The 26549-nt window shown below is 36.2% G+C and overlaps 1 protein-coding gene and 1 long non-coding RNA gene across 2 annotated transcripts in view; one reads left to right on the forward strand and one right to left on the reverse strand.

Moving 5' to 3' along the window:
* LOC134807643 (uncharacterized) overlaps positions 1-11430 on the forward strand; it is a 13137-nt gene extending 1707 nt beyond the window's left edge. The window contains exons 2-4 of the long non-coding RNA XR_010148604.1: positions 6817-6904; positions 8482-8580; positions 11344-11430. This is a non-coding gene — a long non-coding RNA (uncharacterized LOC134807643). The remainder of the gene's footprint in view (positions 1-6816; positions 6905-8481; positions 8581-11343) is intronic.
* Positions 2457-19306, reverse strand: NIPSNAP3A (nipsnap homolog 3A). The gene is made up of 6 exons (XM_001138149.8): positions 14708-19306; positions 11407-11617; positions 9509-9667; positions 7871-8020; positions 3404-3490; positions 2457-3313 (listed from the first exon to the last, which is right to left on the reverse strand). Exons 1-6 carry the CDS (start codon positions 14765-14767, stop codon positions 3237-3239), a joined length of 744 nt encoding a protein of 247 aa, XP_001138149.2. The 5' UTR covers positions 14768-19306; the 3' UTR covers positions 2457-3236.
* Positions 19307-26549: the final 7243 nt, after the last annotated feature.

Consider the following 26549-nt stretch of genomic DNA (forward strand, 5'->3'; position numbering starts at 1 on the left):
CTTGCTGGCATATTTCACTTAACATAATATCCACCAGTTCCAGCCATGTTGCTGTGAAGGACAGGATTTCATTCCTTTTTACTGCTGAATAGTATTCCATTGTGTATATATAACATACTTTCTTTATCCATTAATCTTGCTGGACACCTAGGCTGATTCTGTATCTTGGCTATTGTGAACAGTGCTGCAATAAACATGGGGGAGGGAAGATGTCTTTTTGATATGCTGATTTCTTTTCCTTTGGATAAATGCTCAGTAGTGGGTTATTTGTAGTTTCTTGAGGAAACTCCATAGTGTTCTCCATAGTAGTTCTAAGAGTTTACATTCCCAACAGTGTATAAGATTTTCCTTTTCTCTGCATCCTCATCAGCTTTGTTTTTTGACTTTTTGATAATAGCCAGCCTAACTGGGGTGAGATAATACCTCACTTCCCTGATGATGAGTGATGTTGAACATTTTTCATATATTTGTGAGCTATTTGTATGTCTCCTTTGGAGAAATGTCTGTTCAGATCATTCTTAAATTGATTTGTTTGGTTTTTATTGCTGGTGAGATGTTTGAGTTTCTTGTATATTCTGGATATGAATCCCTGTCAGATGAATAGTTTGCAATTATTTTTTCCCATTCTGTAGGTTGTTTTTTCACTCTGTTGATTTTTTCATTTGCTGTGCAGAAGCTTTTTAGTTTGACATAATCTATTTTTGCTTTTGTTGTCTGTGCTTTTGAAATCTTATTCATAAAACTTTTTCCCAGACAATGTCCGGAAGCATTTCCCTTATATTTTCTTCTAGTACTTTTATAGTTTCAGGTCTTACACTTAGCTCTTTGACCCATTGAACTGAATTTTTGTATAGAGTGAGAGGTGGGGGTCTGGTTTCACTCTTCTGCATATTGATACCCAGTTTTCCTGGCACTATTTATTGAAGAGACTGTCTTTTCCCCAGTGTATGTTCTTGGCACCTTTGTCAAAAACCAGTTGGCTGTAGATGTATGGATTAATTTCTGGGTTATATATTCTGTTCCATTGGTCTGTTTCTGTTTCTATCCCAGTACCATGTTGTTTTGGTTACTATAGCTTGTAGTGTATTTTGAAGGCTGGTAGTGTGATGCCTCTAGCTTTGTTCTTTTTGCTTAGGACTGCTAAAAGCAAATTCTTGATAAAGAAATAGACCTATTCTTTATACGATATTAAATAACAATATCTAATGGTAGGTGTAAGAGGTATCATAATTTTGAAGTAGTGATGAAGGTAAAATAAATTTTCTGTATTTGCAACAACTATAAATAGAATTTAACAGTATCTGTGATTTTTACTGACTAAAAAGTTGCAGGTCCTGCTAATAATATTGTGGTTTGTTGCCTACCTTCACAAAGGAAATGCTTAGAAGTTGGTGCCAATAAAGATGGAACTTTTACCTATCCAAGTTATCAGACTCTGAATTCTATCCATAGACTCCTTCAGGATTTGTGTACTAGAGGTTACAAACCACTACTCTAGAGTATATAACTAGGAATGGAATTGCTGGGTCATAAGTTATGTACATATTCATCTTTACTAAATCGTGCCAAACTGTTCTATAAATGTATATTCTTAATAGCAGTGTATGAGGTTTTCCTGACCAATTTCTTATTATTGCCCATCTGATCTGATGAGTGTGAAGATGCATTTTTACACCTCTCATAACAAATAAGTATTAGTTGAAGGATGGTGGGAATTACAAGAAGTGGGCAAAGGGAACAATCTACTTGATGATGTTCTTGCATGTTTTTTTTTTTTTTTTTTTTAAAGGTCAGGCTCATGCAAAAGCAGGAGAGGTGTATCCAACGCTGGCCCAACTGGGTAGGAGGACAGCAGTTGTACATGTAAACTCTAGATGCTTAAATTTCCTGAGTGAAAACTTTCCAAATAAACGCTGAGATGGAAGACTCTTAGACAAAACTCAGAGCCAATGCCTTTAACTTCCGTGATAGGTTTTTACCTCCAGTGTTGGGTCTTCTTTGCCTTAGTAGGAAACTCATCTGTCCTTTGAATCCCTGGGAGCTAGATAAATGAGGGGTTACTATACTTTCTGCTTTTCCAATTTCCCTCAGATGGCTAATTCATAATTTACTATCTTTGCTGTATGTAATAGCAGTGTAAAACAGAAATATAAAATAACATAGAAATGTAAAAATAACATAGCTGTAAATATAGATTTCATAGTCTTGGAAGTACCAAATCTACTTTAATAGGAAGCACTCAATTAAAAATTAAAGTTGTTTGTAGGAAAACACTACCACATCTGTGACAGTACTAAAGAAACTCTGATTCTGGGGTTAGTGGGATACAATTTTCTCGAGGTAACTTAATATTTACAGTAAAGACGGTAAATTGGTATTGTCTCATTACCTTATAGCAATACAGCAATAGCTTCAGAGAAGATAAATATATAAAACTCAACAAAAAGAACCAGAAGGTATATGTAGGCTTTTATTAGGGCAAGCATTTCCATATCCATACAGATTTCATTAAAACAAATGGATGTCTCAAGTATCTTTGTTAAACAGGATCCGAAATGAAGTAAATAGTAGTTAAAATTAATTATAAATAAAGACATTTCAGCACATAAACCAACAAGTCTTTTCTAGATTTTTAATACCAGGACCTAACAGCATCATTTTCCAAGTAAGTGACAAATAACTAATGTGAAAACCATATTTAATATAGATGTCATAAATGACAATGTGGTTTTCCATAGTAAAGAAATACGTTAATTTTCATAAATCCTATTTGGTATTACAAAATAAATTTTACTGGTCAAAAAACAACCAAAAAAAAAACAGGAAAACAGACATGATGGAAAGGTTGATAAAATATATTAATAACTTAAAAATGCTGTCACAAGCATGGAAATGCTACCATTATCATTTGAATACAACAAAATGCTATAAAGCAAAGAGTTGTCAGAATACAGTAGAAGAGCTATTCTGAAACAAATGAAGAGTCAAGATCTTAAAACAGTGACAAGTATTTTTAATGTATGACAGACACTGAAATACCATGCAGAAAGTAAACAGAACTATTTTTTGAAGTGGTACTTACAAAGCACAGATGTAGCCTTCATAATGCAAGAAACATAGCAAATTAACTTACCACCTCCTTCAAATAAAAGTGAGAACCTCTTGGGAGAATTTAAGCACCATTAGCAGACAGATCTTATAGCAGTTAATGAAATGTTTTGTATTTCAGTAGAAAACTATTTCAGTGGTGAAAACGATGTAGGAATCAGAAGCATATTCTGCTGAGATACTAGGTAGTTGACACTTTCCCGAACTGGAAAAACATTTCATAGAAAGGCATATAGAGTTACTGACTGAAACACATTTGTTCTAAAAATAATTCATGCCTAGTCAAACAGCTTACCAGCTGCCACAACTCTGGGATCCTCATGGGACTTATGTCTCCCAGCTGCACGACTATCTGCACTCTCATTCCACCAAAGAACATGAACTGCAGAAATAAACCACAAGTAGTTTCTAAAAAATATGGCCTTAACAAATAAGAAATAACAGAAAAATGAATCAAACCCATCCTATTCTTTTTTTTTTGAAACAAGAGTTTCACTCTTGTCACCTAGGCTGGAGTGCAGTGGCACGATCTCGGCTCACTGCAACATCTGCCTCCTGGGTTCAAGCGATTCTCCTGCCTCAGCCTCCTGAGTAGCTGGAATTACAGGAGCCCACCACCACGTCCGGCTAATTTTTTTTTTTTTTGTATTTTTAGTAGAGATGGGGTTTTGCCATGTTGGGCAGGCTGGTCTCGAACTCCTGACCTCAGGTGATCCGCCCACCTTAGCCTCCCAAAGTGCTGAGATTACAGGTGTGAGCCACCACGCTTGGCCAAAACCATCCTATTCTTTAAATTGAAATAGTGATATCAAAAAGGTAAAACTAAATATGTTACTGATAAGATTTCAGAGGGGTCAGAGACTTGCTAGAGAAATTGATAAATTAATCAAATTGGTTTTATAGATGAAGAAATACAAGGCCGGAAAACGGAAGTACTGAAGTAAAACAGCTAGAGGCACAATCAAGACAAGACCCAAATTTTATGATTTCCTACTATATTTTCCTTTAATTTTTAAAAAAGCAAAATTATGAGCAAATTGTGTTTACTATTAAAATTTTACATTATACAAAGAAGAAAATTAAAAGTGGTATAATGTTAACAGTATAGAGAAAACCTCTATGGAAATTTATTGTATTTCCTTTAGAAAATATGAGTAAAACCAAATCACGGTCTTAATGTATATTATAATAACAGATTTAGCTTAGTAACAAGTTTTTAAAAATCAACAGTATTTTCTATGGCAGTATTAATTTTTAATGGTTATATAAATTCCTCCTTACAGATACAGCAACTTATTATGCCAACCCCTTATTGTTGACTATTTAGATTATTTCCAATATTTCAGTATTCTATAAAATACTGGAATAAATGTTGTACAAAATTGCTTATGAAGTTTTTATAATTGTAATATATACATGTTAGATGTATAGGAAAATGCAGATTAAAAACAAACTGTAATTTTATTTTTGGTGTATCTCTTTTATATTTGGTGTATCTCTTTCTGTATTTGTGTATATATGTATTTTTATTTTTTAATTTTAATTTTATTTTTATTTTTGTAGAGACAGGTTCCCACTTTGTTGCCCAGGCTGGTCTCGAACTCCTGGCCTCAAGCAATCCTACTGCCTTGGCATCCCAAAGTGTTGGGATTACAGGCGTGAACCACCACGCCTGGCCTGTATTTTTATATATAGCTGTATATTTATACAAATAAACATATATAAGCATATTTGCTTATGCTTACGTAAATACACGATATGATGTACATGTATATCGATTTCTGTATTACGTATGTATTACATAAAGAAGGTCATACTACATTTCCAATGTTTCTTTAATGTAAACAATATTAACATAAACTTCATTTGAGCACAACTATGTGTTTATAATAATACTTTCGATGACAACTACTGACATTTATTGAATGATAACTATGTGTCAGGCCTAGTTTTAAGCATTTTAATGTATTAACTCATTTAATCCTCATAATAATCTAGGTCCTCATAATAATCTATCATTTTATAGATGAAAAAACTAAGGTATGGTGAGGTTTACTTACCCAAAGTCAAAAAGTAAGTAGTGTACCTGGGATTCAAACCCAGGCAGTCTGAATCTGATTATTTCCTTAATATAAAGTAGAATTTAAGTTGACAGAACCAAAGAGCATGTCTTATATATATGTACTTACATATAGTGTATATAGTATACACTGTCCTCCAGGAATGATGTACTGATTACCAATTCTCCTAACACTGAGAATGAATTTAAGATTAAAAAGTGTATGAACACACATTTTCTGTAGTTTTAAAAAAAATAAAACTTATATATGTGCAGGATAGAAAATTAAGGTAGAGGCTAGGTGTAGTGGCTCATGCCTCTTATCCCACCACTTTGGGAGGCCGAGGCGGGCGGATCACCTGTGGTCAGGAGTTTGAGACCAGCCTGGTGAAATCCTGTCTCTACTAAAAATACAAAAATTAGCTGGGCATGGTGGCACACAGCTGTAATCCCAGCTACTTGGGAGGCTGAGGCAGGAGAACCGCCTGAACCAAGGAGGCGGAGGTTGCAGGGAGCTGAGATCGTACCTGCACTCCACAGAGTGAGGCTTCATCTCAAAAATAAAATAAAATAAAATAAAGAATATTAACATAGAGACTTAACCATTTATCTCACTGAAATATGACTACTATGTATGTTATATACTTTCAAATTTCTTTTCTGTATAATTTAGCACACCTATACACATACACACCCAGGCATATTTTCTAGAAGTAATACTGGCAAAAACAATAAAAATAAGGCTTTTATTTTTATTGTCAAATTTTGGGGGAAGATTAAGCTAATATGAACCCTACACAGTATCTGAGTACTTATTTTTTCCTGACCTAATACTATATCCATGTAAGTATACCTTTTATAAGGTAAAGAAATGGCATCTTATTATTGTTTTAATATGCATTTTCTTTAATATATATTTAGTAGCCATGTGCATGTCTACTTTTGCATAAATTTTTATTTTTATTTCTGCTTTTGAATTTCATTTATGGTGATTTTCAGGCATCCAGATAGTTTGAGCCTTTGTATAATAAAATCATAAGTTGATTTTTTTTTCTTCATAGTTTCTTCTTTTGCTTTTGGCTTACAAATATAGTCCCAATCCACATTATTAAATAAATTCATCTACATTTTGTTTTACCAATTTTATGAATTAAATTTTTTTTCATTAAAATATACAATCCAGCTTGACTTTATTTTCGCATATGGTGTGAGATAGGCATCTAATAATTTTCATAACAGTTTCTCCTCCATGTATTTTCCAACCTGAACATACATCTGTTTTTATATATTCTATTTTCTTATGATAGATTATTGCAAGAAGTTGAATTTCTGCATAAAGATGGGTATATTAGGTTTGAGATGTCCATTGGACATAAAGAGATAATAGAAAGGCAACAGGATATTATGATGAGTCTTTCAAATATTTGTTAGCTATTCTTAGACATTTATCCTTTCTTCGTTACTTTTTTTTTTTTAAGAGACAGGGTCTCACTATGTTGTTCAGGGGTTGGAGTGCAGTGGTGCAATCATAGCTCACTGTAGCCTTGAACTCCTGGCTCAAGCAATCCTCCCACCTCAGCCTCCCAAGTAGCTAGGACTACAGGTGTTTGCCACCATGCCCAACTAATTCTTAAAATTTTTTTTTGTAGAGACAAGCTGTGTTGCCCAGGCTAGTCGTGAACTCCTGGGCTTAAGCAATCCACCAGCCTCAGCCTCCCAAAAGCGCTGGAATTACAGGTATGAGCTACCTCATCAGCTCTTTTATCCTTTCAGATAAACTTTACAAATGTTTTTCTGAATTTGCCACAAAAAATCTTGAAATTCTGATTGAAATGTTTTTCAACATTACAAGTTAAATACCCCAAGTATGTGTTTTATTAAATAAATTTATATCCATATATAAATTTACCTCAATATATATACATATTTACTGTATCTCTCTATATAGATATATATAAAACTGTGGTGGAAAATGGGTAAATTTTTATGAGGGGGGTTTTAATATTTATACAAAACATATATTACTTTTTTGCTTAGAGATAATCTCCCTACCCCAAGTAATATTATTTTTAAAAAATCAATAAAAGTACATTCAGAGGAAAAAGAAATGATGAAAGTAACAGACTATTTCTTGAGGTTCCTTCATTTTTTTTTTTTTTTTTGAGATGGAGTTTTGCTCTTGTTACCCAGGCTGGAGTGCGATGGCACGATTTTGGCTCATTGCAACCTCCGCTTCCTGGATTCAAGTGATTCTCCTGCCTCAGCCTCCGGAATAGCTGGGATTACAGGCCCCCACCACCATGCCTGGCTAATTTGTTCTATTTTTACTAGAGACGGGGTTTCACCATGTTTGCCAGGCTGGTCTCAAACTCCTGACCTCAGGTGATCCACCCCCTCAGCCTCCAAAAGTGCTGGGATTACAGGCCTGAGCTACCGTGCCCAGCCGAGTTTCCTTCAGTTTAAAAAATTTAATCATTTTGATGTATCAGGGAAAACAGCTATTCAGCATTTGAAGGTTTCATAAGTTAACATTCTAAATAAATAAGATGTAAAACAGATTTTCTCAATTTTAAAAATTACAAAAAACTAAACATTTGGCAATAAATAATAAAACATACTCTATAATGAGAAAGAACCTGACCCAAGGAACTTAGGTCACAATATATATTTCAATTTCATATAAGAAGAAATGGACAATTGTACCTCTGTTGAGTGCTCCGTACTCTGTGTGGAACACTCCAACTAGTTTTGTGTAGCCTAGATTGACATGAGCATGAACTGCCCTTTTAAATGCATCACCCCACAGAGCTGGCCCACCAGGTTTCATCTGAAAAGTGGCCAGTTCATAGACTCCTGGAATAGGGAGAAAAAGAATTTTTCAGAAAACATTCAAGCAATATCCAATCACGTTTCTCAGTGAATAGTCTTTCACTATCTACACACACAGATTTGGAGGATCAGACATGCATACATATTATGTAGACATGTTTATTATATTTGCACTCTCTTTGCTTTTATGCGTAGAAAGTCCTTGCCCATGTTTAAGAGTGAGTTGTTATGCTTAATCATACAGATGACAAAGAAAAAGAACTGGAAGCTATTATAACTATCATCTGAAATATTTTTAATCTATAACATTTGTTAAAAAACTGTTGAGAATGTATAATGATATAGAATTTTGAGCTGCAAAAGTCTATGCTTTTAGAAAATAAAAGAATAAAAGAAGAATTTTCCAATCTATATTTTCATTCTTTCCAATTTCCACTATGTTTTTCTTCATATAATTTCTCCCTATAAGTTTCCATTTTTAACAGGAACAGCAAAGCAAAGAGTGGACCTGAAGTGATATCTTTGAATTTTGGAGGAAAAAAAACAAACCTAAAGAGATGGTTTTATTTTTCCTAAATATCCAGGTAAATACTTGAATAGTATTGTACACTTTGGACAGAAGTATAGGGCTGGTGGAGAGAAAGAAACTCTGGGACAAGTAGGAAAAGCATGTAAAAATTTCCAAGCAATGATGTACACAGAGGAGGAGAACCAAGATTTGACACTGTCAGAGAAGTGAACTATTTTATTTAGATAGTGCTGAGAGCTGAGGGGACACCTAAGTAGGTAAAGATCCAAGGAAGCCTTTGTAAATTTTTTGTAACCTAAATACACTACAAAGTTGGGAATAATGGGGGAAGTAAAATAACATTTAAATGAGTTTATGCTTTTCTAATCTGACCTTTATTTAAAACTGGATTGAGGTAATAGTTTCTTTAAGTCAGCAAGAAGTGAAATCAGCAAGAAGACAAATCTTAAGCAATTACTTTCAAACTGAGAAACAAGAAAGAAGACACAAAAGTTAGATTAAAGTAATATAGCTTGGCAGTTTCACTTAATCTGTTTCCCCCAAATATTCAGTTTTATAAGCAAAGCTGTATTTAATGATTTAAGATTAGTTATAATTTATGGAAATACTTTTACATTTTAAAGATCATATTATTTTAAAATTATGGCAAAACTTCATATGCTATCCCTTACCTATCAACACGTTCTCTGCTCCCAATGCACAAATTCTCAACCTCTACTGACCATGTCAGCTTTCTCTATAACACAGTTAAGCTTTACAAATCTGCAAGGTCTCAATTTGAAAAATATCTCATTATTTTATGCTCATTTTTTTAAAGGATGGGGTAAGAGCTCCCATTTATTTTTACCACAACAATCACTGTATGTTTCTATATAAAACAGAGAATTAATTTTATTTTTTTCCAAAGGAACTTCAGTTTTGATCACTTAAGTTCTTTAGTATTTTATTCATCAAAACTCAGTGACTAAGAAGGAAGGACTTACCTTCTTTTGGAGGTTTTTCTAATTTGCACCATGGTACCAGATAAGTAATCTCACTCTCTTGTTTATCAATGAGAGCCAAATTTGGAATGAGGAATTGTTCTTGCCATTCCTTATCTTTGGCCAAGGCTTTCCGAACTTCAGTTCGATGAGCAAAATTATCTGTGGGAAGAAAAGAATTAACAAAAATAAAAAATTCAATTTTAAATCACCTGTACTTTTCTGGGTTTCATTCACATCAGCAATGGTCATTGATGCCATATAAGAACCTTGTGTTAGGCCTTTGGAGACACCAACGTAAACAGATGTGACCATCTGCCCTGCAGTTCCTCAAGGACAAAAAGGGCAGTAGAAATGCAAACTAACTGTAATGTCACATAATAGGCTTTATAGGCTCAACCATATAGTAGGCAGTTTTGTGAATTAGGTAAGTTATTGAATCTTTCTGTGCCTCACTTTCTGTGAAATTGAGATAATAAGACATCTACCTCCAGGGTTGTATGAGGATTAAATTAACACATGAAAAGAGTTTAGAATATAGTGGTTGGCACTAGTTAATACTCAGTATATGTGAACTATTCTTACTTGATTGAGGCATTTAACTTATAGTGCTAGTTTAGAGAAAGACTGTTTTTCTTTGGTGGTGGTGGGTAGTCAAGTTCAGATACACCCTGAATCAAATTTAACATGAGTGAAGTTAAAACATCTTGAATCAAATTTAACTTGAGTGAAGTTAAACCGTACTTTTTAAGCCTCTTCTCCTTTGAACAAACAGATTTCAAAGAAATAATGCTGATTCTCTTATTGTCATCCATTCTTTCTCCCCAGCACTTATTTCTCTTCTATTTAAGTTACCCAAACAGTTATATACATTTGCCAACATATGGGCCTAGTACTATAATTACCATCAGGACCTCATAAGACTAATGGCAAGAGAGGTTCATATGGTTTACATTGGGATAAGGAAGAATACCTATCTTACAACTTAAGTGAGGTATATCAGAACTTAGTTTTTTTAATGGGCTGTGATACAACGTGTACCACATCTAAAGCATAAACTGTATTTTAATGGGGCTTTTTCTATTAACAGGGAAAAACCCTAAACCAAACACTAAATGAAATTATTAAAAATTCTTTAGGTATCATCAAGTCCTGATGTAGACACTGGAGTAACAAGCATTTTGGGCATTCTTGTAACTTATTCTCCTTCCTCTACTAAACCAGGCGTAGGTTAGTTTCAACACGGGAAGAACTCTCTTTCATTCCTTTTCTTTTACCTCCCTAGAGTAGTATGACAGTGAATTCCTCAAAACTCTGGGGGTACAGATATGAAACAAATGTGGTCTCTAAACATAACAGAATTATTAAATCTCAGAGTTCAGTGAGGATTGAAAGTTAACCATCATCCCCTATAAACCTCCATATTGTAAAGTCCCTTAAATGGTTGAATTATTTCTGCTAAAATACTGATATCCAGCCCCCTAGCTTCAAAAAGAGAAAAGATACTTCTCCTTTCCTTTTGTGATCTTAATCCACTTGGACTTTTACAATTGCTGCTTTAAATTTTTCATGAACTATCTTTACAGCAAACCATTTTAATATTTTTCTGAGGTTTAAAGTCTAGTTCACAATTTTATGGCTTGATATATGAGATGCCATGTCTTCCAATTTATAATGTAATATAATGTAATGTTTAAGCAAGGGGTTAGAGGTGTACCACTGGGAAGAATAAGAACTGAATTTATTTTTTTGGTATTGCTTTTCAAAAGTCTTAGTTAACCTGTATGTATCTATAATAATATACATCCAAGAACTAAGTTTTATGTTACATTTAACAGAATGAAAACCTATACTGAAAAATGAAAATCTATACTGAAAGCCAAAATTGGATGACTCTTTACCATACTTCCAAATATGAAACACTGTATTCATTCTGCCTCCAAATTCTACACTCCAGTATCCAACCAATTCAGAGTGAGCTGTTCGAAGATGAGCGTTTTTCTCAAAATTTTCCAGGAACTCATTCATCTTTGAGGGCTTAAGGTAATAAGAACGAAATTCATAGAATATTCCATCGTATTGTCTGGGTCCCGTAGCAAAAGATGAGCACATCTGAAGAAGATAAGACAAATGTAAATATCTTGAGAAGACAGGATTCATTATATTGTGTTAAAACCTAATCTGAATCTGGTACAAGGGACACTCATAGACTCATTACTCATGTTTGTACTTCTGTTGTCAATTCTCAATATGTTACTGATGGAGGGTGTCCAGGTTCTTGGTGTTTGAACAAAGAACTGGACAAAATGCACAAAGCAAGGAAAGAATGAAGTAACAAAAGCAGAGATCTATTGAAAATGAAAGCACACTCCACAGGGTAGGAGTGGGCCTGAGCAAGTGGCTCAAGGGCCCTGGTTACAGAATTTTCTAGGGTTTCAGTACCCTCTAGAGGTGTCCCATTGGCTATTTGGTGTAAGCCGTATATAAATGAAGAGGATGAAGTAAAGTTGCAAAGTCATTTACTCTGTGTACACCCTATGTAAACGAAGAGGGTATTTCTTGTCATAGCTAAGGGTTTGATTTAGTTCTAGGAAGTCCTTAGGTTCCCTGCCTCGAGACCCTATTCTCCTGCTTCACATATACATTTGTTTACATAGAGGTGTCAATAAAGACAACTACTCTTAAATATGCTGAGTGTGTAGTTACTGTTTCCTAGTGGGGGTTCACTGTCACCTTTAGCCACTTTTTCAGAAATTGCTCATAAGAAGGCGCTGAGATCTTAATGATACTTCTTTATCCAAGAACTACAATTAGGATTCTAACAAATTTACGAAAGTTTTCCTATTAGCCAATATTGCATCTTTAGTCAAGAGCATACGTGTTACAGTTATGCACATCAAAGAACTTTATTAACTACGCACGTAACTTTTGGCAGGCATAATGAAAAAAATGTTTACTAGAAGAAAACTCTTTTAGGTTCTTGAAAAAAATGGAAATTACAATTCAGGTCAAAGTATTTCCTAAATTCAATGAAGTAAACCACTGACCAAAATTAGGACTGGAATGTAACTAATGCAATAAAAAGCTCTGACCTATCCAATTGCATTGTAATACAATGGTAGAACATGAATGCTGAGAAAAGAAAATTCAGAGTCAAAATTTTCTGATTATTAGTTTCTAATTACAGATGCAATGTGAACAACATTTAATGAATCCACTTATACCACATTGATGAAAATATCACTTAAGAACCATTAATTCCTTTTGTAATAGTCATACACGCACTGTAAATTTCTAATTTGTGTTCTGGTTGAACTTTCTGTAAGAAATACCTCGCCTAAGATTATCCTCTATGTAGGTATCTATGTGTATATATGTATACACATACACACACACACATATATATATGCACTCATGGTATACACACAGGCACTCCTGGTATTCTTATAAATCCATCTTACTTAAGTTTGATTAGCATGTGCCATTTCCTTAAGTTGATTACACCAGAATAATCCACGAAGACAGTTTTGATACCTACAAAGCTATGGACAAATTAGGGCTTATACTGACTAGCCAGTATGTCTGTCTGAAAGCAGTAGGCTTTTGCTCCGACATATTTTTGTTTACAAAATATAAAATTATGTAACTGTGTATGATAAGGCTTAATGATAATTATCTAGAGTTAATTCTATTCGTGTGTGACTTATATTCTTATTGCTCAAATGACTAAGCCTACCAACAAAAACAGCTGCAGCTGCCCCTGCCTTTTGTGGACACTCTTTTTGTGCTTTTAAACCAAACTCTAGTAACAATGTTGGTCAAGAAGCAAGTTCCTAGTATCCACAATTTCAAAATTATTATAATAAAATATATCAGGAGATAGGCCAATGGGGCATTTGTGACAAATGGATTTCAGGTTGATTCGAGGAATTTGTATTTGGAGGATAAAATAGTTGATCAAAGGTACACATTTTTACAATTTTGGGCAGTATTAATATACAGCAGGGAACCTACAGTGAGAGAGGGAGAGAGATGTGGACAGGTGGTGCCAGAGAAGGAAGACCGCAGGGGAGCCGGGTATGGTGGGGGAGCCGGATGGGAGTTAAGAATTTTGTTGCAGGGATGACTTTTAGCTGCTAGGGCAGAAATCATGAGTCGTCCATCCTCCCTTATCTCCAAGTTAGGGATCATTCCCACCAGCAACGACCTCCACTTCACTTAAAAGAGAACAACTGATGGACATTTCTAAAAACTTAAAAGTTTGGAATCATGCCATAAGGACGTCATTCCTGGCCCTGCCCCACTGGAGAATTATTAGGGTAAAAACTGCATTGTTAACCCGGGGTGAATGGACATGAGCTGCTCTTCTTTAGTGCTCCTCAGTCTGTCTCTAGGACAGGTTAATCCCCTTCCTATCCTGCCCCTTCAGAAAGGAGTAAAGTCCTAAACATGAAAAGGAAAAGAAATTTCTAGGTTGAAGCCACAGAATAGGCCACTCCCGAAAGTTAGGGCAGAATCACAAGCTCCATTTTGTCCATTTCTCATCTAAGGTTAAAAGAGTCTGTCTGTCATCGTCCGGTTTGATAGGAGGCTCCGGTCCCGCCTGGTTGGGGGAGCGACCGCACGAAGCGCGGGTGGCGGGCAGGGTCCAGCCCCACCGGGACCCTGGGCCTCCTCTTCAAGGGTCTCCGCGAAATGCTCGGAAGTTGTGTGCTTCATTTAAAAGGGGGAGGCCGGTTCCGTGGCAAATGGCTGGTTGGCAATTCCCTCCTTCAACCTGATGTCTAGAGAGGGCGGTGGCTTGGAAAGCTACGACTCCACCCGCGGCTCCACAGCGCCAGGTGACAACATGGGAGCGCTCGCTAGGCCGCAGCCGCGACGTAGCTGGGCAGCAAAGACGAAACAGCCGGCGCCATGGGAGTGTCCCGGTGGGTGTGGCATCCAGGCTAGAAAAGCCTTCTGACCACCACTGCCCGCGAGACGACCCCGGCTGGGGGTATTCCCTTAGCAGCGGCCTCCTCCTCACGCGCGTTCCGGGTACCCCCGTCTTGGGGTTCCGGGGCTCACGCTAGAACCTCACCGGGGCCCCACGTCTGGGCGCGCGTGGCGGAGAGCGCATGCGCATTGCTCGCACGTACCCGGAACACTCCCCGCCCCTCCCCTCCCGTCGGGTGACGGCTTGGGTACCCCCGTGGCCGGTACCTGAGGCGCCAGCGTCCGTGAGGCCAGCGCCCGAGTCAGGGCGCTTCTGAGGACGAGCATGGCGCGGCTTCGGCGCTGAGAAAAGCAGCCAGCCGTGTCCTTTCTGAGACTCCTCTGAAGGTTTCCCGAGTGGAAAGGAGCGGCTCCTGGATCATTGGCAGACGCAGGCTGGGGCGGGGCTCGGCGGGGTCAGCTCCACCCCGGCGCGGGTGGCGCGGCGGGTCCCGTAGCTTGGTGTCTTTCTCTGCTGTGCTGAGCGTTGGTCCCCCTTGGTTTCCTGAAACGTTCTTACCCCAAACGTTAGAGGTGACGTTAGGATTAACTGAAGGCTCGGATCGTTCCTGCTCCAACTTTCTGGGCCCTCACTCACCTCATTCGCTCCAGTGCTCAGTTGTGTAGATTGGTAAATGTGCAGGGGTTGTGGGTGTGTTGTCCATGGGGAAAGAAGGAGAGGTGTTGAGTGCGTGCATGTGCAGTGCTTTGTATTTAAAATCGTGGAGGTTTTTTCCTGAGTTAAGTTTTAGATGTTGTGATAGACGTGTATTTGAGCCTGACCTCTCTGCAATGAATGTGTTCTCCATCTTAGAAGGCTCCTAATTAAGATTTAGATTAAATTTTCCACGAGCTCAGAGAAATGGCAGCATCGAGCCTGAAATGAAAAATCAAAGTTAAACATACCCTGATCTAGTCCTCCCAGTCCGGGAGTGTTGGTTCCCAGAGTAACCACCTTCAACATTTCAAGCTGTTTCATTTAATGCTTGTTTCTGTATTTTTAAGTAAGTAGTGTTTTCTGCTGTTTATTGCATTTTCAGTTATGGATAGTATGTGTTGACATCCTTCTGTGGCAGATGAGGATTTATGTCTCATAGATGCCACTGCCCCCAAATTCACTTGTCTTCCTGTATCTAATAATGCTTATGTTAATTTACAGTAATTAATTACACTATTAATTTACAGTAATCTAAATGTTTACATTATTCTTGCTAATAATTACATTATTGTATACATTAATGTAATATTGCTTACATCATGAGGACTAGGGAGGGATTACAGGGCCATGACCTGTGGTTGTATTGGTTGTGCCTTGTGGAAGAGCTTTGGAATTGTCTGTTCACAGGAAGGGAGGCTTTTTAAAATTAGTTATTTCGGAAGGGTTGCCTCAGTTTTTCTACAAGAGAGACATCTATTTGTAACCATGCAAGACTAAAAAAATCATTTGTATCAGGACTGGATCTATATGAGTAAATTATTTTCTTAGACCTTTTTTTTTAAACCCTGTAATTGCCAACCCATTTACTTATTCAACAGATATTTACTAAATTCCTTCCATGTTCCAGGCACTTTTCCAGAAACTGGGGTACAGAATTGAGCAAAATTCAAAGTCCCGTCCTCTTGGAACATCCAGGTTGGAGGAAACAGATAAAAAAAGGAAGAGTAAATATATCAGGGATTGTCAAATAATATAATGAAAAAGTAAGATACAAAGAATAAAGGTGCTAGTGGAATTCTAAAAGTGCTCAGGATTCTAGCTATTGACTTGGATATTTAGGATTTAGGTTTCTTCATACCACTCTCTCAAAATACACTTTCCTTCCTGCGTTTATTGATGTTTACATTAAAAATATATTTTGGAGTGAGAAACACATGTTAAAAGCACTGTACGCACAGGTGGATCTCTTCAAATAGTGGGCTTCACTGTGAGGTGATCTGACCTGGGTATTTCACTGAAGGCTATATCCCCTCCCCCAAACTGTTACCTGCAAGTTATTTATCTGTGTAGTCAGTGTTAGGGAAGGGAAACTTCCAGTATCCTATCTGTGTGAGAAAAGCCTTGCTGCCAGTTTCCTGAGGCTGAGGAGGGAAGAAGGCCAGAACACTCAGCATTTGGTAGTATCTTTCAATAATATATTAATTAGGGTAGACTAAATAGCTCTTGTAAATCAACACTCAAAAAAGTGTATTATTACTCAAACACTATAGGAGTTTATTTTTTATAAGAATACAAAGTGGGTTTTTCTAGTTGGCAGGTAGCTCTTCTATACTTAGTGAATTAGGGAGCCAGGCTTCTACCCTGTGGCTTTGCCATTCCCTAGTCTCATCATTAACTGCATCCATCCAGCAGAAAGATACAGGGAACTTCCAAGAGGAATTTCCAAGAGGAAAATACAGATAGGGGCAAAATTCATGGCTACAGTTGAGAGATGGCTAAACATTGTTAAGTGCTTCTAAGTAGCTAAAATATTCTCCTATTCTCTTTCTCACAGGTTTCAAATATCCTCAAATACTGTGAGTTAAGCTTTATCTCCGTTTTGTAAGTGAGAAAGGTGAAGTCTGAAAAGAGAATTTTCTCAGTTTCATTGCTACAAAGTGGCACAGACTTTGAAGCCCAATTGTAAAACCAGTTCAGTTTACCATTTATTTTTAAAAGATATGTGATTATTAAGGTAATTTTAGATTTGCAGTGGAAAGTAGCTTTTAGACAGAACTTAAAATGTAATATTGTTCTGTGGCTATTTTAAAAAGCATATCCCTAAACTGCCTGGAAAATGTATAGGATAAATATTTTGAAAATTATTGTTGCATATCCTGAAATTCTGACAAATAGTCCAAAGGATAGATAGTTCAAAGCTAGAAAAATCCTATCAAAAAACTAGATTATTAAAATAGGCTCGTATGATATAGAGTAACTGGGTAGTTATTTTGGATTGGATAGACAGAGATGACCTATCTAAGAAGGTAATATCAAACATTTATCATAGGTATGAAAGTGTACATGAGATGTCTGTACACTTTAAAGAAGAATAATAAAGTGAATGTCTGTGCTCTTGCCACAAGGCTTAAGAAAAAGGGTATTGCCAGCAACTCAAAAGCTCAATACATGTTCATTCCTGGTCACATTCTTCTTACAACCCTCTCCTCCAATTCCCTCAAGTAACCATGATCCCAAATTTTGTGCTATTACATTGATTTTTCTGAAATAATTCAACTACATTTGTATATAACTCTAAAGAGTATATTGCTTTGGTTTGCCTGTTTTAGATTGTTTATTAACTAATTTTACTATTTTGTTACATAATTGTTAGCTATAACTTTAGGCTTTTGCAAATCAACCACATTAATGCAGTTGTAATAATTAATTCACATCCCTTTTGTATGCTATTCTATTACATGAAAATACTTTGTTTTTTTTTGTCCATCTGACTATTATAAACAAAGCTGTTTGAATTTATTTGTAGATGTCTCCTGGTTCCGCCAGAAGAATTTCTCTAGGGCAGGTATTACTAACCTTTTTTTGTGTCTTAAAATCCTTTCAAAATCTTGTGAGCCTGTGGATCCCAAATGTTTTTAAATGTATAACAAATACATAGGGTTGCAAAGAAAACAAATACAGTGAAAAAAGTGAACTAGAATAATCAAAATACAAAATCAAATATGAAAAAAATGAACTAGAATAATGAAATATTAAAAAAACTTTTTAAAAAGAAGTAGAGATGCTTCTTTATTAGGGCACTAAAAAACATCTAATAGTGGGTGTAAAAGATGTAATTTTGAAGTAGTGATAGTTGTGGAAGAAATTTTTATGTATTTACAACAACTATGAATGGAATTTGACATTATCTATAATGTTTATTGGTTACAAAGTCACAGGTCCTGCTAATATTGTGGTTTGTTGCCTACCTTCATAAAGGAAATGGTTAATTTTAGTTAGAAGTTGGTGCCAATAAAGATGGAATTGTTATTCATCCAACTTATCAGACCCTCTGAATTCTATGCATAGATTCACTCAGGATCTGTGTACTGGAAATTACAAACCACTACTCTGGATTACATACCCAGGAGTGGAATTGCTGGGTCATAAGTTATGTACATATTCATCTTTACTAAATAGTGCCAGACTGTTTAATAGCAATGTATGAGGTTTTCCTGACCAATTTTTTATTATTGCCCATCTGGTCTGACGAATGTGAAGATGCATTTTTATACCTTTCATAACAAATAGGTATCCGTTGAAATGTGGTGGGAATTGTATGAGGTGAGCAAAGGAAACTTGATGGTGTTCCCGCTTGGTTTTTTTCGAAGGTCAGACTCATGCAGAAGCAAGCAGGTAGACCCAATTCTGGCCCAACTGAATAGGCCAGGTAATGCCAATGCTGGCCCAACTGAATAGGAGGGCAGTAGCTCTACATGTAAATTCTAGATGCTTATATTCTGGTACTACATCCCTGGGTACTTTCTTGTTTTGGTGCTTTATTATTCTGCAGCCACTAGATGGTGGCATAGACTCACTTTTCCTTCATTAGGTGTTAGTGTGTGCATATGTCTATTTCTGTTATTTTTGAGTTCCTGTAATGTAAGTTATAGGTATTTATAGAGTAGACTTAACTTACAGTTTTTTTGTGTGTGATACTGGATTATGTATAGAAGAAAAACTTCTGTAAAGGCAGGTTACTAGTAATAATAAGGCAGGTTACTAGTAATAAGGCGGGTTAATAATTTAAAAAAATCAATTTTTATTCAGTTTTCTTTAAAAAGAGACCTACTGATATCATCAAATATTTGTTAAGCACATGTTGTATGTTGAACATTGAATTAAATGCCTTAACGAAGAAAAAAGAAAAAACCACCACTGCATGCTTCTTTCTGAGGTGGTCAGCATGTCTTGATATTTCTGTATTAGTCTCTTTTCAGCTAGAGTTCTTGGAGTAAAGCAGTAAAGACTTGTGAATAGCTAAATATTTAAGTATACTAGAAATTTATTTAATTTTTTTCTATTAATGAAGTATTTTTATTTCTAAAACACATGAACATGTTTATATATCCATTACCTCTTTTTAGATATAAAAATTGACTTTTACGTTTTCCATTGGAAAATGAATTTTAGTGCCAATGACATTTTAAATCCTGATATCAGTGAATATAATTATTTCCTAAAATAGGCTTTGCAAATCTTTCGCTCTGAATAATCCCTGTGCCTCACAACTGGAGTCGGGGAGAAATTTTATTAGACAAATATTTCTGAACCTTTTGCTATTTGTTTCAGATTTTTCTTATTAAATATGGCTCGTTTTTTTTTACTAGGTGTTTAAGTCGAGATATCTTCTAGCTTTAAGCACTTACACACTTTGTTAGTACATATTTTTTTCATTATGTTCCTCTTCCAAATGAACACTCATTATTCGATGCTCTCCAGTGTTTCCTTTACCTCCACAAGTTGTCCCAGGTACCTACTAGCTGGGTAATTGATTAACTTTCTAATCTGAGTTAGATTTACTTGACTCTCATTGATTGTTTTTATAGCATCTTTAAGTTTGTTGTATTTTATTTATTCTCAATGTTGTATTGAGAGCTAGAACTTTAATGCAAGGGGCAAGTAGGCTGTGTCCAACCAAAAGGGGCCTATTGCCTCTTTTGGTCTTTATTAGGTGTTTCAGGATACTGCCTAGGATTTTCGACACATTCTTTCTGAACTAAGTTCAAATGCCTCACTATCGCTTTTGAAGGTTAACAGAAATAGTTTATGGGAAATTAGAACTTCTCAGATTAATATTCCCTCTGAAAAACATTCTAAGTTGTCTTTTCATGATAGCTTAATAGTGCTATTAGAAGTTGCCTTCATATCCAAAATTATTTTCTTCTCATATAAAGATACTGAGTATTAAAAAAATACATTTCCCGCCGGGCGCGGTGGCTCACGCCTTTAATCCCAGCACCTTGGGAGGCCGAGACAGGCGGATCACGAGGTTAGGAGATCGAGACCATCCTGGCTAACACTGTGAAACCCCGTCTCTACTAAAAATACAAAAAATTAGCGGGCGTGGTGGTGGGCACCTGTAGTCCCAGCTACTCCGGAGGCTGAGGCAGGAGAATGGCGTGCACCCGGGAGGCGGAGCTTGCAATGAGCCGAGATGAGGCCACTGTACTCCAGCCTGGGCGACAGAGTGAGACTCCGTCTCAAAAAAAAAAAAAAAAAGTTTCCCAATTTTCATACTCCCTTGGAGTCATCTGAAGCTTCCACTTAGCACAAAATAAAAACTGGGAAGAAAGTTAATAAAAGTCATAACTTTAGAGGGTACTTCAGTATAAGTCCTGTTTCATATTATTTTTTATTAAAAATCAGTTGGTCTTGCCAGGTGCTGTGGCTCACGCCTGTAATCCCAGCACTTTGGGAGGCAGACTGGCAGATCACTTGAGGTCAGGAGTTCATGACTAGCCTGGCCAACATGGTGAAACCTTGTTTCTCCACTAAAAATACAAAAATTAGCCAGGTGTGGTGGCAGGCACCTGTAATCCCAGCTACTTGGGAGGCTGAAGCAGGAGAAGTGCTTGAACCCAGGAGGTGGAGGTTGCAGTGGCCCAAGTATGCACCACTGCACTCCAGCCTGGGTGAGAGTTTCAAAAACAAACAAAAACATTTGGTCCTTTGCCTCTTTGTTGTTTTTTGTTTGTTTTCTCTTTTTTGTTTTTGGAATGAAGCATATTTGTTAATCTATATTACTAAAGTCTCCTTTATAATTACCTGTTTATTGAGAACTGAGCCCTCTTTGGTTAGTTCTCATACCTACTTGGCTGCCCTTTCATTTTTTAAAGGTTTTAAGAAATATTTACTTAATCTCAAATCACTTGTTCGGTTCTCATCCCTTTTTTTCTCAGAGAATGTCAGTGATGCCTATTTACCAACAAGGGGTCATCAGATTTTATTATTTCTGATATTTCTTACATGCTGTTACGTAGTATACCTTTTACTTAAGTCCTTTCTTACTTTCATTTCACTTTGTAAAGCTGATATTTACATTTTAGACTAAAACACACAGCAAAGAGGAAGCTTAAAGAAGTTAGGTGGTTTGCCAAAGGTAACAAAATAAGCCATTTAGAGCTGGTTGGCTCATTTTAATTGCTCTCTTACAATCCAATATTTGAGCATATTGTAACTTTGTTCCTCTTTCTCTTTTGTTACTTAAATATTCCCACGTTTATAAATAATGCTTCAATGAGTAATTTTGTAGATACGTCCTTAGGCACATCCCTGTAAGTGGAATTAATGAGTCAACTTTACAATTTTTGGCTCACCATAGCCATTTATGCTCCCAGGCAGTGAATCGTATTTCCTCTTCCTGCACATTCTTGCAATTCTTGTAAGACTTTAATATTTGCATATCTTATGGATGAAAAATGTTTCATTGATTTCATTTATATTGCTCTGATTTCTTGTGAATTGAGAATCTTTTCATAATTTTATAGGCCATGTTGTTTTTCTTTTGTTGAGGTCCCTGTTTATATTCTTGGCCCAATTTTTTATTTTGTTGTTCATCTTTTTCATATTGATTTGAATGTTGCAATCCTGTCCCCTCAGCCTCGCAAGGTGTGGCTGGGATTAGAGGTGCACAACCATGCCTGGCTTGGTCTGAATGCTTTTATATATATATATATATATATTCCGGCTGGGCGTGGTGGCTCATGCCTGTAATCCCATCACCCAAAAGTGATGGGAGGCCGAGACAGGTGGATCATGAGGTCAGGAGGTCAAGACCAGCCTGGCCAAGATGCTGAAACCCTGTCTCTACTAAAAATACAAAAAAATTAGCTGGGCATGGTGGCACATGCCTGTAATCCCAGCTACTTGGGAGGCTGAGGCAGGAGAATCGCTTGAACCCTGGGCGGCAGAGGTTGCAGTGAGCAGAGATTGTGCCACTGCACTCCAGCCTGGGCGACAGAGCAAGACTCCATCTCAAAACAAACAAACAAACAAAAACTTCCAGACTAATCTTTTTTTTGGATGTATGTTTTACTGATATGTTCTCCCATTTGTAGCTATTATTTAAACTTTCTAAGAGTATTTTGCCATATAGGTGTTTCTAAATTTAAATTATTGGTCTCATGTTTTTGTGCTTTTCCCCCTATTTAAGGTGTACTTTCTTTTTCCTTGTGCATGATGATATTCTTGTATATTTTCCTGTAGATATTTTTACAGTTTTGCTTTTGCCCTTTAGGTATTTAATCTCTCTCAAATTTATTTTAGTCACAGTATGAGATGTAGATTTAATTTGATCTTTTTTTTCAATATTAGTAGTCCATTACCAAAGAACAGTTTATTAAATAGTTCATTTGTTCCCTACCGATTTGTAATGCCATTATAAATCAAAGACCATTCACTTGGGATATAAACTTCCACAGATGCCTAGGCTATTTCTGGATCCTTCTAATCTGTTCCATTGATTAATTTGTCTTTACCTGTATCAGTACTAAGCAATTTGAATTACTGTAGCTTTATTATCCATCTTGACATTTTGTATAGTAAATATACATTTCTTATTATAACATTGTCTTGGCTATTCTTTGTCTTTGCTATTCAGTATGAATTTTTGGATAAGTTTGAGAAACTAAAAAAAAATCTCAGTATCATTTTGATGGAAATTATATTAGATTTACAGAGAAATTCTGAATAAATTCATATATTTATTCTTGAATTTCCTAACATGAACAAAATTTGTGTCCCCAGTTTTTGGGAGGTTTTTCTGTGTGCTTTAACGACGATTTATATTTTTCCTCAAAAATTCCTTATGCAGTTTTTATTCATTGGCATTTTATAGTTTTTGTGATGTCATGAGATGCACTTCAAAGTATATTCTCTAACCAGTTGTGTTTCCTGCAGAAAATACTATTGAGTTGATCTTGTGGTTGGCAGCCTTGCTAAAGCCTTTTAGTAGTTTACATTTTAAGATTTTCTAATGGATTTTTTTCTGACTTCCTACAGAGATAATCTTATTTTTAGGCAATAATGACAATTTTGTTTCTCCCTTTTCAATCTTTACGACTCCTTTTCCTTCCTTTATCCCTCCTGCCCTTCCTTCTTTCCTTCCTTTCTTCCCATTTTTCTCTTTTTCTTTCTCCCCTCTTCCCTCTTTCCCTTCCCGATTTTTATTTCTCCCACTGCCCCCTTCTCTCTTTATTGTGGTACATAGGACCTCTGTGCAATGTTGACTATAAGAGGTGAAAACAGGCCTGGCACAGTGGCTCAGACTTCTTAATTCCAGCCCTTTGAGAGGCCAGAGGGGGATGACCACTTGAGGCCAGGAGTTGAAGACAAGCCTGGGCAACACAGAGAGAACCCTGTCTCAAAAACAAACAAACAAACAAACAAAAAATTAGCATGTACTTCATAGCTACTCAAGAGACTAAGGTGGGAGGATCACTTGAGCCCAGGAGGTCAAGGTTACAATGAGGCAGGATCACTCCACCGTAGTCCAGCCTTGGTGACAGAGCAAGACCGTTTCTCTGCGGGGGATAAAAAAGTGAAAGCCAGCATTCTTATCTTGTTTGTAAACTTAAAGGGGATTTGTCAATTGTAAGTTTTGATAAATACCCCTTATATCAGTTTTAAAAGTTTGCTTGTTTGTAGTTTGCTAAGTTATTTATTTTAAATTATGAGTGCCTATTAAATTTTATCAAAAGATCTTTTGCATTTAATGAAATGATAATTTTTAAAATCTGTTAATTGAAATTATAGTGAATTACATTAAAATATTTTCAATGTTATGACTTCCTTGCATCGTTTGAGTAAACCTTACCCGGAAGTTAGGTATTATTATTTTCTACATTGCTAGATTCTGTTTGCTAGTATTTTATATTTTCCTGTCTATGTTTATAAGTGAGATTGGCTCTTAAGTTTTCCTTTCTCATATTTTCCCTGTTCAGTTTTTGTTTCAGGGCTGTACATACAGGCTTACAAAAAGAGTTGGGGGAGCCTCCCATTCCCTTTTTAAATATTTTATGAACCAATTTATATATCAGGGGTTACCTGTTCTTGGAAAATGTGTTAGAATTATCCAGGGAAATTATTTGGGCCTGGTAAATAAAAAAAAATATATATATATGATATATATATATATATAAAATATATTTTATTATGGTAAAATACAGATAACATACAATTTACCATCTTAACCATTTTTAAGTGTACAGTTCAGTGGTATTAAATATATTCATAATGTTGTGCAAGCATCACCACCATCCATCTCCAGAACTCTTTCTTTCTTTTTTTTTTTTTTTTTTTGAGCTGTCACCCAGGCTGGAGTGCAGTGGCACCATCTTGGCTCACTGCTACCTCTACTTCCTGAGTTCAAGCTACTCTCTTGCTTCAGCCTTCTGAGTAGCTGGGATTACAGGCACCCGTCATCATGCCTGGCTAATTTTTGTATTTTTACAGAGACGAGGTTTCACCGTCTTGGCCAGGCTGGTCTTAAACTCCTGACCTCAGGTGATCCACCTGCCTTGGCCTCCCAAAGTGCTGGGATTATAGGTGTGAGCCACCACATCCAGCCTTCATAACTCTTTTCATCTTGTAAAACTGAAACTCCGTGCCCATTAAATAATAATTCCCCATTCTCCCATTCCCCCAGCCACTGGCAACTACCCTTCTACTTTCTGTATCTATGATTTTGATGACTCTAACTACCTCATATTAGTGGAATCATACAGTATTTATCTTTTTGTGACTGGCTTATTCAATATGATGTCCTCAGTGCTTTACCATGTTATAGCATGTGTTAGAATTTGCTTCCTTTTTAAGGCTGAATAATATTTTATTTATGTATATACCACATTTTGCATATCCATTCATTCATCAATGGACACTGAGTTGCTTCCATGTTTTAACTATTGCTTGTTGGCCATTTGTGTTTCTTCTTTTGAGAATTGTCTATTCATGTCCTTTGCCCACTTTTTGATGGAATTATTTGTTTTTCTTGCTGATTTGTTTAAGTTCTTTGTAGATTCTGGATAGTCCTTTGTTGGATGCATAGTTCATGAATATTTTCTCCCATTCTGTGGGTTGTCTGTTTACTCTGCTGATTATTTCTTTTGCTGTGCAGAAGCTTTTTAGTTTAATTAGGCCCCATCTATTTATTTTTGTTTTTGTTGCATTTGCTTTTGGGTTCTTGGTCATGAGCTCTTTCCCTAATCCAGTGTCTAGAAGAGTTTTACCAATGTTAACTTCTAGAATTTCTGTGGTTTCAGGTCTTAGATTTAAGTCTTTGATCCAACTTGAGTTGATTTTTATATAAGGTGAGAGATGAGGATCCCGTTGTATTCTTCTACGTGTGGCTTGCTGATTATCCCAGCGCCATTTGTTGAATAGGGTGTCCTTTCCCCACTTTATGTTTTTGTTTGCTTTGTTAAATATCAGTTAGTTTTAAATAATTGGCTTTATTTCTGGGTTGTCTATTTAATGTTCCATTGGCCTACATGCCTATTTTTATACGAGTACCATGCTGTTTTGGTAACTATAGCCTTGTATAATAGTATAGTTTGAAATTGGGTAATGTGATGCCTCCAGATTTGTTCTTTTTGTTTACTCTTGCTTCGGCTATGCAGGGTCTTTTATGGTTCCATATGAATTTTAAGATGGTTTTTTCCAGATCTGTGAAGAATGATAGTGGTACTTTGATGGGAATTGCATTGAATCTGTAGATTGCTTTTGGCAGTATGGTCATTTTCACAATATTGATTCTTCCCATCCATGAGCATGGGTTGTGTTTCAGTTTGTTCGTGTTGTTGATGATTTCTTTTAGCAGTGTTTTGTAGTTTTCCTTGTAGAGATCTTTCACCTCCTTGGTTAGGTATATTTCTAAGTATTTTCTTTCTTTCTTTCTTTTTTTTTGTAACTGTTGTAAAAGGTATGGAGTTCTTGATTTGTTTCTCAGCTTGGTTGCTGTTGGTGTATAGCATGCTACTGATTTGTGTACATTTATTTTGTATCCTGAAACTTTACTGAATTCATTTATCAGATCTGTGAGCTTTTTGGATGAGTCTTTAGAGTTTTTCTAGATATACGATCACATTAGTG

The sequence above is a fragment of the Pan troglodytes genome, chromosome 11 (genome assembly GCF_028858775.2).
Source record: "Pan troglodytes isolate AG18354 chromosome 11, NHGRI_mPanTro3-v2.0_pri, whole genome shotgun sequence".
In the NCBI taxonomy this organism is placed as follows: Eukaryota; Metazoa; Chordata; class Mammalia; order Primates; family Hominidae; genus Pan; species Pan troglodytes.

Excerpts from the sequence above, each read along its gene's own strand:
- NIPSNAP3A (XM_001138149.8), bottom strand. The coding sequence starts at position 14,767 with ATGCTCGTCCTCAGAAGCGCCCTGACTCGGGCGCTGGCCTCACGGACG. Across the intron at positions 9,668-11,406 it reads GTTTCATATTTGGAAGTATG|ATAATTTTGCTCATCGAACT; the intron begins GTAAAGAGTCAT and ends TTCTTCCCACAG. Across the intron at positions 3,314-3,403 it reads TCCCAGAGTTGTGGCAGCTG|TTCGGGAAAGTGTCAACTAC; the intron begins GTAAGCTGTTTG and ends ATGTTTTTCCAG.